Raw genomic sequence first — 12,464 nt, forward strand, 5'->3', positions numbered from 1 at the left:
GACCTCTTCCTTACCTCTAATCCTTCTACTTACTCTGTCAAACTGTTCTCTCCGTTTGGCTCCTCGGATCACAACCTTATTTTTTAATCCTGTCCTATCGCTCCTGTACATCCTCTGGACCCACCAAAGAGGCGATACTTTTGGCATTTTGCTTCAGCTCGGTGGGACGACCTGAGGATGTACTTTTGAGATTTCCCGTGGAATGATTACTGCTTCCAGGAGAGAGACCCCTCTGTGTGTTCCCAGCGCATCACAGAGGTGATTGTCTCTGGAATGAAGGCACACATTTCACGTACTTTCTCTATTCCTCATGCTAAAAAGCCTTGGTTTAATCACGCTTGTTCTCGTGCTATCAAAGATAGAGAGGCAGCTCACAAAAGATACCAGAGCCTTATCACTCCTGCTAACCATGATCTATATATTTCTGCCCGGAATCGTGCCAAATCTATTCTTCGACTTATCAAAAACTCTTTCTTAAATAGAAAATGTCAAAACCTTGCTTTTTCTAATTCTTCCCGTGACTTTTGGCACTTAGCCAAAAATATATACTCCAATTTCACTTCTTAATCTTTCCCTCATCTCCTTAACCCTGATGGCAGCACCGCTTTCTCATCTATCTCTAAGGCTGAACTCTTCTCTCAAACTTTCTTTAACAACTCCACTCTGGACGAGTCTGGGCATATTCCTCCTATTCATCCCCCCTCTGACTCCTTTATGCCTGTTATTAATATTCTTCGGAATGATGTTTTCTATGCCCTCTCTGGCCTCAACTCTCAGAAGGCTTATGGACCTGATGAAGTGCCTCCTATTGTCCTTAAAAACTGTGCCTCTGTGCTGACACCCTGCCTGGTCAAACTCTTTCACCTCTGTCTGTCAACATCTACCTTTCCTTCCTGCTGGAAGTACGCCTTCGTACAGCCTGTGCCTAAGAAGGGTGACCGCTCCAATCCCTCAAACTACCGCCTTATAGCTTTACTTTCCTGTCTATCTAAAGCTTTTGAATCAATCCTTAACCGGAAGATTCAATAGCACCTTTCCACTTCTGACCTTCTATCTGATCGCCAATATGGGTTCCGCAAGGGGCGTTCTACTGGCGTTCGTCTTGCTTTCTTAACTGATTCTTGGTTATCCTCTCTTAGTCGTTTTGGTGAAACTTTCGCAGTTGCGCTAGACATATCGAAAGGATTCGATAGAGTCTGGTACAAGTCTTTGCTTTCTAAACTGTCCTCTTACGGTTTCTATCCTTCTCTCTGTTCCTTTATCTTCAGCTTCCTTTTCGGTCGTTCTATCTCTGCGGTGGTAGACGGTCACTGTTCTTCCCCTAAACCTATCAAGAGTGGTGTTCCACAGGGCTCTGTCCTATCACCCACTCTCTTCCTGTTATTCATCAATGATCTTCTTTCCATAACAAACTGTCCTATCCACTCATACGCTGACGACTCCACTCTGCATTATTCAACGTCTTTCAACAGAAGACCCTCTCAACAGGAAGTACATGATTCAAGACTGGAGGCTGCAGAACGCTTAACCTCAGACCTTGCTATTATTTCCGATTGGGGTAAAAGGAACCTTGTGTCCTTTAATGCCTCAAAAACTCAATCTCTCCGCCTATCAACTCGACATAATCTTTCAAACACCTATCCCCTATTCTTCGATAACACTCAGCTTTCACCTTCTTCAACACTAAATACCCTTTGTCTATCCTTAGCTCAAAATCTCAACGGGAAACTTCACATCTCCTCTCTCACTAAATCAGCTTCCTCGAGGCTGGGCGTTCTGTATCGTCTCCGCCAGTTCTTCTCCCCCGCACAGTTGCTATCCATTTACAGGGGCCTTATCCGCCCTCGTATGGAGTATGTATCTCACGCGGGGGGGGGCTCCACTCACAAAGCTTTTATGGACAGAGTGGAGTCTAAGGCTCTCCGTCTCATCAGCTCTCCTCCTCTTACTGATAGTCTTTTACCTCTTGAATTCCGTTGCCATGTTGCCTCTCTATCTTCTACCGATATTTTCACGCTGACTGCTCTTCTGAACTTGCTAACTGCATGCCTCCCCCCCTCCCGCGGCTCCGCTGCTCACGACTTTCTACTCTTGCTCATCCCTATACTATCCAAACCCCTTATACAAGAGTTAACCAGCATCTTCACTCTTTCTTCCCTTACACTGGTAAACTGCCTATGACTTGTCCTCTTTCAAGAAGAGTGTATCAAGACTCCTCCCCACCCGAAATTTACCTCTCTTTTGGCCACTCTATACTATTTTCTGTTGTTAGGAGCGGGAAGTAGCGGGCTTTTTTATATACACTGTTTTTGTTGCCCTTGAGCCGGCTCTTTTGATGTAAAAAAAAAATGCAAGTCGCACGTGGCACATGCGACGGGTCACGCCTCCTCGGTGAGAAAGGTTTCATACATTTCCTGATGTTTGTTTTCAAACCTAGGAGTAGGTAGGAAGACACCTACCGAACGGGCGTGAGCTACTCCCGGTGAGGATATATGGGAAGCGAGGGGGGTGCTGAAGCCCTTCAAAGACCCTTCCCATGTCCTCACTAACCGTTTCCCTTTTGTCTCATCAACACCAGAGAGTAGTTCAGCATGCTCTCTAAAGACAGTTCCTCTCTCTTTCTACACCACACTACATTCACACAACACACACACCTTTTCCCAAAATTCAAAATTCAACATGGCGAAAAAAACTGCCTCGGAGTCCCCGCCTGGGGGGGGACCATAAATTCCCACAGGGAGGACTCCCCTTCTGGCTGCCGACTTGAGAGGTGTCCTGATAACTCCTCGAACCTCCTCCTTATCAGTTTCTGCAACATTCGCGGTCTCCGTTCTAATTTTCATTCTGTGGAACACCATCTCTCCTCCTCTAAACCTCACCTTCTCTTCCTCACCGAAACACAGGTTTCTGAGGCTACTGACAGCAACCTCTACTCTGTTCCCTCCTACTATCTCTATCCTAAATTTCAATCCAAAGCTGGATGTTGCGCCTTCGTGCGCAACGACATCACTTGCTCTCGTGCCCACGACCTTGACTCTTCTGAATTTTCCACCATCTGGCTAAGACTTCACTGTCATTCTATTACTAAATACATCTGTGCTGTTTATCTCTCACCTAACTCTACTAACTATGTAAAACTCTTTGACTATTCGAACTTTATAGTGGAGCGCATCTTGACCCACTCTCCCTTCGCTGAAATCTCCATCTTGGAAGATTTCAATGTTCACCACCAGCTTTGGCTTTCATCCTCTTTCACTGACCAGCCTGGTGAACAAGCCTACAACTTTGCTCTCCTCAACGACCTAGAGCAGTTGGTTCAGCACCCTACTCGTATTCCCGACCGTCTTGGAGACAGGCCCAACATTCTAGACCTCTTCCTTATCTCTAATCCTTCTGCTTACTCTGTCAAACTGTTCTCTCCGTTGGGCTCCTCCGATCATAACCTTATTTCTGTATCTTGTCCTATCGCTCCTGTACATCATCTGGACCCGCCGAGGAGGCGATGCTTCTGGCATTTTGCTTCAGCTCGGTGGGACGACCTGAGGATGTACTTTTCCGATTTCCCGTGGAATGATTACCGCTTCCAGGAGAGAGACCCCTCTGTGTGTGCTCTGCGCATCACAGAGGTGATTGTCTCTGGAATGGAGGCATACATTCCACGTAATTTCTCTACTCCTCATGCTAAAAAGCCTTGGATTAATCACGCTTGTTCTCGTGCTATTAAAGATAGAGAGGCAGCTCATATAAGGTTCCAGAGCCTTCGAACTCCCACTAACTTTGATCTATACATTTCAGCCCGGAATCGTGCCAAATCTGTTCTCCGACTTGCCAAAACTTCTTTTATAAATAGAAAATGTCAACACCTTGCTTCTTCTAATTCTTCCCGTGACTTCTGGCATCTAGCCAAAAATATCTCCTCCAATTTCACTTCTTCCTCTTTCCCTCCTCTCCTTAACCTCAAACTTTCTGTAAGAACTCCACCTTGGACGATTCTGGGCATATTCCTCCTACTCATCCCCCCTCTGACTCCTTTATGCCTGTTATTAAGATTCTTCCTAATGATGTTTTCTATGCCCTCTCTGGCCTCAACTCTCAGAATGCTTATGGACCTGATGGAGTGCCTCCTATTGTCCTTAAAAACTGTGCTTCTGTGCTGACACCCTGCCTGGTCAAACTCTTTCGTCTCTGCCTATCAACATCTATCTTTCCTTCCTGCTGGAAGTATGCCTTTGTACAGCCTGTGCCCAAGAAGGGTGACCGCTCCAATCCCTCAAACTACCACCCAATAGCTTTACTTTCATGTCTATCTAAAGCTTTTGAATCAATCCTTAACCGGAAGATTCAAAAGACCCTTTACACTTCTAACCTTCTATCTGATCGCCAGTATGGGTTCCGCAAGGGGCGTTCTACTGGCGATCTTCTTGCTCTCTTAACTGACTCTTGGTCATCCTCTCTTAGCCGTTTCGGTGAAACTTTCTCTGTTGCGCTAGACATATCGAAAGCCTTTGATAAAGTCTGCCACAAGTCTTTGCTTTCTAAACTTCCCTCTTTCGGATTCTATCCCTCTCTCTGTTCCTTTATCTCCAGTTTCCTTTCCGGCCGTTCTATCTCTGCGGTGGTAGACGGTCACTGCTCTTCCCCTAAACCTATCAACAGTGGCGTTCCACAGGGCTCTGTCCTATCACCCACTCTCTTCCTGTTATTCATCAATGATCTTCCCATAACAAACTGTCCTGTCCACTCATACGCCGACGACTCCACTCTGCATTATTCAACTTCTTTCAATAGAAGACCCTCTCAACAAGAAGTACACAACTCCAGACTGGAGGCTGCAGAACGCTTAACCTCAGACCTTGCTATCATTTCCGATTGGGGCAGAAGGAACCTTGTGTCCTTCAATGCCTCAAAAACTCAATTTCTCCACCTATAAACTCGACCCAATCTTCCAAACACCTATCCCCTATTCTTCGACAACACTCAGCTGTCACCTTCTTCAACACTAAACATCCTCGGTCTATCCTTAACTCAAAATCTCAACTGGAAACTTCATATCTCCTCTCTCGCTAAATCAGCTTCCTCGAGGTTGGGCGTTCTGTATCGTCTCCGCCAGTTCTTCTCCCCCGCGCAGTTGCTATCCATATACAGGGGCCTTGTCCGCTCTCGTATGGAGTATGCATCTCACGTGTGGGGGGGCTCCACCCACACAGCTCTTCTGGACAGAGTGGAGGCTAAGGCTCTTCGTCTCATCAGCTCTCCTCCTCATACTGATAGTCTTCTACCTCTTAAATTCCGCCGCGATGTTGCCTACTTTCTAGCTTCTATCGATATTTCCACGCTGACTGCTCTTCTGAACTTGCTAACTGCATGCCTCCCCCCCTCCCGCGGCCCCGCTTCACACGACTTTCTACTTATGCTCATCCCTATACTGTCTAAACCCCTTATACAAGAGTTAACCAGCATCTTCACTCTTTCATCCCTCACGCTGGTAATCTCTGGAACAATCTTCCTTCATCTGTATTTCCTCCTGCCTACGACTTGAACTCTTTCAAGAGGAGGGTATCAGGACACCTCTCCTCCCGAGTTTGACCTTGCTTTTGGGCGCCTCTTCTGATTCTTTTATGGGAGCAGCGATTAGGGGGCTTTTTTTATTGTTTTTTTTATTGTGCCCTTGAGCTGCCTCCTTTGTTGTAAAAAAAAAAAAAAGTGGCGTGCTACGTGGCATGCCACGTGCGACGTGCCACCTTGGTGTGAAAGCGGCCTAATTAGGTGGGTGGAGGTGAGTGTAAATGTTAGTAGGTGGGTGGAGGTAAGTGTAAGTAAGTGTGTGGAGGTGAGTGTAAATGTTAGTAGGTAGGTGGAGGTGAGTGTAAATGTTAGTAGGTGGGTGGAGATGAGTGTAAGTGTTAGTATGTGGGTGGAGGTGAGTGTAAGTGTAAGTAGGTGTGTGGAGGTGAGTGTAAGTGTAAGTAGGTGGGTGGAGGTGAGTGGAAGTGTGAGTAGGTGGGTGGAGGTGAGTGTAAGTGTGAGTAGGTGGGTGGAGGTGAGTGGAAGTAGGTGGGTGGAAGTGACTGGAAGTGTAAGTAGGTTGGTGGAGGTGAGTGGAAGTGTGAGTAGGTGGGTGGAGGTGAGTGGGTGTGAGTGGGTGGGTGGAGGTGGTGGAGTGTGGTGGGTGGGTGGAGGTGAGTGGAGTGTGGTGGGTGGGTGGAGGTGAGTGGAAGTGTGAGTAGGTGGGTGGAGGTGAGTGGAAGTGTAAGTAGGTGGGTGGAGGTGAGTGTAAGTGTAAGTAGGTGGGTGGAGGTGAGTGGAAGTGTGAGTAGGTGGGTGGAGGTGAGTGGAAGTTGGTGTGAGAAGGTGAGCTTAAGTAGGTGGGTGGAGGTGAGTGTAAGTAGGTGGGTGGAGGTGAGTGTAAGTGTAAGTAGGTGGGTGGAGGTGAGTGTAAATGCTAGTAGGTGGGTGGAGGTGAGTGTAAATGTTAGTAGGTGGGTGGAGGTGAGTGTAAGTATTAGTATGTGGGTGGAGGTGAGTGTAAGTAGGTGTGTGGAGGTAAGTGTAAGTAGGTGGGTGGAGGTGAGTGGAAGTGTGAGTAGGTGGGTGGAGGTGAGTGGAAGTTGCTGTGAGGAGGTGAGTGTAAGTAGGTGGGTGGAGGTGAGTGTAAGTAGGTGGGTGGAGGTGAGTGTAAGTAGGTGGGTGGAGGTGAGTGTAAGTGTAAGTAGGTGGGGAGAGGTGAATGTAAGTGTAAGTAGGTGGGTGGAGGTGAGTGGAAGTGTGAGTAGGTGGGTGGAGGTGAGTGGAAGTTGGTGTGAGAAGGTGAGCTTAAGTAGGTGGGTGGAGGTGAGCGTAAGTAGGTCGGTGGAGGTGAGTGTAAGTAGGTGGGTGGAGGTGAGTGGAAGTGAAAGTAGGTGGGTGGAGGTGAGTGGAAGTGTGAGTAGGTGGGTGGAGGTGAGTGGAAGTGTGAGTAGGTGGGTGGAGGTGAGTGTAAGTGTAAGTAAGTGGGTGGAGGTGAGTGTCAGTAGGTGGAAGGTAGTGAGTGTAAGTTTAAATAGGTGGTTGGAGGTGGGAGTGTAAGTAGGTGGGTGGAGGCGAATGTCAGTTTAAGTAGGTGGGTGGGGGTGAGTGTAAATGTAAGTAGGTGGGTGGGGGTGAGTGTAAATGTAAGTAGGTGGGTGGGGGTGAGTGTAAATGTAAGTAGGTGGGTGGGGGTGAGTGTAAGTGTTAGTAGGTTAGTAGGTGGGTGGAAGTGAGTAGAGGAATAATCTTGTTCTGCTCTGGAAGGTGGAAAAATTGTTTACGATGAGCATTTTGAGAAAAGTTTTACCTCTCTTTGCTGGGACGTACACGCTGCATGCTTTTATGTATTTATGTTTTTAAACTTCCTTCGTCTGAAAATGAGGGCATGTAAGAGCTTTCATTCTGGACCTCTTCTTGTGCAAAAAATCGTAAGATATCTTGAAATATCTTAGAGAATGTAGGACTTATGATATGTTGTGCTAACCATTTGTGTGATTTATTGTAAATTCACTTAATAGCTTTGATCCTCGGTCTCTTCTTGTTCATTCTGTCAGGCCTGAAGTGAAAGGTCAAACGTGTTATCAAGGCTTTCCGAATTTATTTTGCATGGAGCTGTAACGTTGCTCTCTTTTTTTTTTTTTATTATTGCGTTCGTTCCGGGTGCTGTTTGAATTTTCATTGTGTTCATCATTTTTATATACTTCAACATTTTTATCGATGGTTTACGTGTCGTTTTTATGTTTACTGTTTCCATCGACCTCTTTCCTTGGGTCTGATCTATAGGTAATGTCTCTATGTATAACGTTTCGATAAATAACGTATTTTTATGCTTAATCCCTTTTCTGTCTAATGTTTCTTTAAGTACCTTACATATCTCTCGCACTACCCTCGACAGCGTGGGTCCTGGGCCTGTTCGTGTGTAAGGCCATGTCGTACCTGCAGGGCGTCAGCGTCTCGGCGTCCATCAACACCTTGGTGGCCATCTCCGTGGACCGCGCGCTGGCCATCTGCTACCCGATGCGCTGCCAGATCACATCCCGCACCTGCCGCAGCATCATCGTCGTCATCTGGGTCTTCTCGCTCACCATCACTCTGCCTTGGGCCATTTACTTCACGCTGGAGCCAATCCCTAACTCGGACCTTAGCGTGAGTAACTAGAGAACTGTTTGATCTTATATTTCCCTTTCTTATGAGCTGTCCGTAGGATCTCTTTAGGGGCTTGTGGATAGGCTCAGCTCGTTAATGGTACAGGCGAATTATATTTATAGTGACTGCCATGATGTAAATGTATTCTCCTGTTTGATAGATAAAGATACAATTGCCCATTACAGGTTCTTCCTTTTTAGGTCATTCCCCTGAGATCGGCCTCAATAATATCAGTATGCCAGACTCGATTTCCTACGAGCTTTTCATCAACCGCTTTCACTGATTAATTGAACGCCACATCCAGCATATTAAATTTCTTCGTTAGTTCTAGAATGGCGCAAATAAACAGAGGAAGTAGTAATTAGAAGTGAAGCATATTGATTTTAACGAAGACGGAAAACAGTTTAGAAGATGCTGTTTTTATTTTTTATTTATTTTCTTATAGAAAGGAACCAACTCAAGGGCAACAAAGAAAAAGTGAAGAAAAAAAGCGCCCGAAAACTGCTGCTCCTATAAAAGCCAAAAGTATGAGTGGCCAAAAAAGAGGTCAAATTCGGGCGGAGAGGTGTCTTAATGCCCTCCTCTTGAAAGAAGTCAAGTCATAGGCAGGAGGAAATACAAACGAAAGAAGGCTGTTCCAGAGTTTACCAGTAAAGGGGATGAAAGAATGGAGATGCTGGTTAACTCTTGCATAAGGGGTTTGGTTTGTATAGGGGTGAGCTAGAGTAAAAAGTCGAGTTCAGCGGCGCCGCATGAGGGGGGGAGGCATGCAGTTAGCAAGTTCAGAAGAGCAGTCAGCATGAAAATATCGATAGAAGATAGAAAGAGATGCGACATTGCTTACTCCACACGAGGACAGACAAGGCTCCTGTATATGGACATCATCTGAGCGGGGGAGAAGAACTGGCGGAGACGATACAGAACACCCAACCTCGAGGAAGCTGATATAACAAGAGAAGAGATATGAAATTTCCAGTTAAGATTTAGAGTTAAGTGACGTTAGCACCTAACCACCAGATGACCGGCCGGGCAGTTGGTAGTTCAGCGGAGGCGTCCTGAGCCTCCGCCACACTCCGGGCAGGCAGTCTTCCACTGGTCGCCGCACAACTCACACCTCTGTATTAAGCATTAGTAAAAGCTCTGCATTAACATCGCGTTTCCATCTACATTATGGTGCTGTGAGAGGTGCCTGGTGCAGCAGTGATGGCCGTGCCTGGCCCCACGCTTCACGATTTGGCCGCTGCCGCCCTGGCCTACGGGATGGACGACTCTGCTGGCCCGAACCCAGACACCACCACACACCTGTCGGCCCCGCCCCACCTCGCACGCCGACACCTGGGCTCACGCAGTTCGTGTACACGGCAACATCAGGAAGCCAGCCGTCACGCCATCACAGCAGCCGCCAAGCCCCGACGTGGCCGCACTCACACACCGGGTGAACCATCTCTACGAAACCGTGTCATCGCTAATCACCCCACAACCTCATTGCGGGACACCGTTCAATTACCCACCGCTACTTCACAGACCCCCTACGCCAGGTTACGCACTCACCACCCTGCCGTTCGGTACACCACTAACTGCTCCCTAATCATTCTGGTCTAGGCCCCCGCCCACCATACCCGCCACGGCTGGCATGCCCATGCCCACGATGCCCGCCACGGCTGGTATACCTTCGGCACACATGCCACCTACATCTGGCATGCCACTGCCCACCATGCCCGCCACGGCCGGCTCGCCTTCGGCCCCCATGCCCGCCACGGTTGGCGTACATCCGCCCACGCTGCCAGTAGAACTCCCCTTGCGGAACCAATACTGGCGGTCAGATAGAAGGTCTGAAGTGGATAGATGCTTATGAATCTTCCTGTTAAGGATAGATTCAAAAGCTTTAGAATGACAGGAAAGTACAGCTATAGGACGGTAGTCTGAGGGATTAGAACGGTCATCCTTCTTAGGCACAGGCTGCATGTAGGCGTACTTCCAGCTGGAAGGAAAGGTAGACTTTGAAAGGCAGAGGCGAAAGAGTGTGACCAGGCAGGGTATCAGCGCGGAAGAACATTTTTTAAGGACAAGAGGAGGCACTCCATCGGGCCCATAAGCCTTTTGAGGGTTAAGGCTAGAGAGGGCAAAGAAAACATCATTCTTAAGAATTTTGATAACAGGCATAAATGAGTCAGCGGGGGGAAAAGTAGGAGGAATATGCCTAGAATCGTCCAGAGTGGAGTTTTTACAGAAAGTCTGAGAGAAGAGTTCAGCCTTAGAGATAGATGAGACAGCCGTGCTGCCGTCAGGATTAAGGAGAGGAGGGAAAGATGAAGAAGTGTTGGTTAGGTGCCAGAAGTCCTTGGAAGAATTAGAAAAAGCAAGGTTGCGGCACTTTCTATTTATGAAATTGTGTTTGGTAAGTAGGAGAACAGATCTGGCACAATTCCGGGAAGAAATGTAAAGATCGTGATTAGCAGGAGTGCGAAAGCTTTGGTACCTTTTGTGAGCTGCCTCTCTATCTTTAATAGCACGAGAACAAGCGTGATTAAACCAAGGCTTTGTAACATGAGGTGTAGAGAATGTACGTGGAATGTGTGCCTCCATTTCAGAGACAATCACCTCAGTGATGCGCTGGGAACACACAGAGGGGTCTCTCTCATGAAAGCAGTAATCATTCCACGGAAAATTGAAAAAAATACATCCTCAGGTCTTCCCACCGAGCTGAAACAAAATGCCAGAAGCACCGCCTCTTCGGTGGATCTAGAGGCTGTACAGGAGCGATAGGACAGGATACAGAAATAAGGTTGTGATCGGAGGAAACCAATGGAGAGAACAGTTTGACAGAGTAAGCTGAAGGATTAGAGGTCAGTAAGAGGTCTAGGATGTTGGGCCGGTCTTCAAGATGGTCGGGAATACGAGTAGGGTGCTGAACCAACTGCTTTAGATCATTGAGGAGAGCAATGGTGTGAGCTTGCTCACCAGGCTGGTCAGTGAAAGAGGGTGAAAGCTATAAAGCTGGTGGTGAACATTGATATCTCCTAGGATGGAGATTTCAGCGAAGGGGGAGTGAGACAAGATGTGCTCCACTTTGGAGTTCAAATATTCAAGAAATTTTACATAGTTAGTAGAATTAGGTGAGAGATAAACAGCACAGATGTATTTAGTGACAATGAGGTCTTAGCCAGATGGTGGAAAATTCAGAGGAGTCAAGGTCGTAGGCACGAGAGCAAGTGATGTCGTTGCGTACGTAGAGGCAACATCCAGCTTTGGATTGAAATTAAGGATAGAGATAGTAGGAGGGGACGGAGTAGAGATTACTGTTAATAGCCTCAGAAACCTGTGGTGAAGTTTAGAGGAGGAAAGATGGTGTTCCACAGAATGAAAATTGGAACGAAGACCGCGAACGTTGCTGAAGTTAATGAAGAAGAAAATTGAAGAGTTATCAAGACACCTCTTTTGTCGGTGGCCATTTTTGGTCCCCCACCCCCCAAGATGGGGACTGAGGCAATCTTGTTAGCAGCCATTATGAATTTTGATAATTTTGAGGAAGTGGTGTGTGTGTAGCATGTATGTAGTGTGGTGTGGAAAATGAGACGATTTGTCTTTAGAGAGCATGCTGAACTACTTTCTGGTGTTGATGAGATAATAGGGAAACGGAAAGTGAGGACACGGGGTGGGTCTTTGGTGGGCTTGCAGTGCCCTCCTCGCTTCCCGTATATATTTCACCGGGAGTAGCTTACGCCCATTCCGGAAGGTGTCTTCCTACCTACTCCCTGCAATTGGTAATAAGTGAGTTCTCTTTAGTAAGAGCTAGCTTAGAATAATGTTAACTATATTAGCAGATTGATATATAGAGAAAGATAGATGGATTTACCAAGCAAATAGATGATATATAGTCTTTATAGCAAGAGTTTGCATTAGAAAGAGACACGAATTGGACCTAAGTGTGACTGGAGGAATGTTGGTAAAACATAAAAGGTTGCTGGGAGACAAATGGAAAGATATATCGAACTGTATTAAAAAAAAACATGGCAAAACTGTAATATATATATATATATATATATATATATATATATATATATATATATATATATATATATATATATATATATATATATATATATATATATATATATATATATATTTAGCTGGACGGAAATACCAGCACACGAATATAAAAACACAACGGATGTATCAATAACTGTGTGTATAGTATTTTTAGAGGAGACAAACAGAGTCATTAGGCTTTACACTGATATAATTAATTAAACCCCACATTTGCTGCCGCCCGTAACGCTAAGGACAGCTTATTTGTGTGTGTGGAGAGA

The 12,464-nt window shown here is 46.4% G+C and overlaps 1 protein-coding gene across 1 annotated transcript in view; it reads left to right on the top strand.

Moving 5' to 3' along the window:
* Nucleotides 1–12,464, top strand: part of LOC126995207 (neuropeptide SIFamide receptor-like) — a 72,135-nt gene that overhangs the window by 37,692 nt on the left and 21,979 nt on the right. Inside the window, exon 2 of the mRNA XM_050854535.1 lies at nt 7,904–8,154. Coding sequence (XP_050710492.1) covers nt 7,904–8,154 — 251 coding nt within the window. The remainder of the gene's footprint in view (nt 1–7,903; nt 8,155–12,464) is intronic.

Source organism: Eriocheir sinensis, chromosome 1 (genome assembly GCF_024679095.1).
Source record: "Eriocheir sinensis breed Jianghai 21 chromosome 1, ASM2467909v1, whole genome shotgun sequence".
NCBI lineage: Eukaryota > Metazoa > Arthropoda > Malacostraca > Decapoda > Varunidae > Eriocheir > Eriocheir sinensis.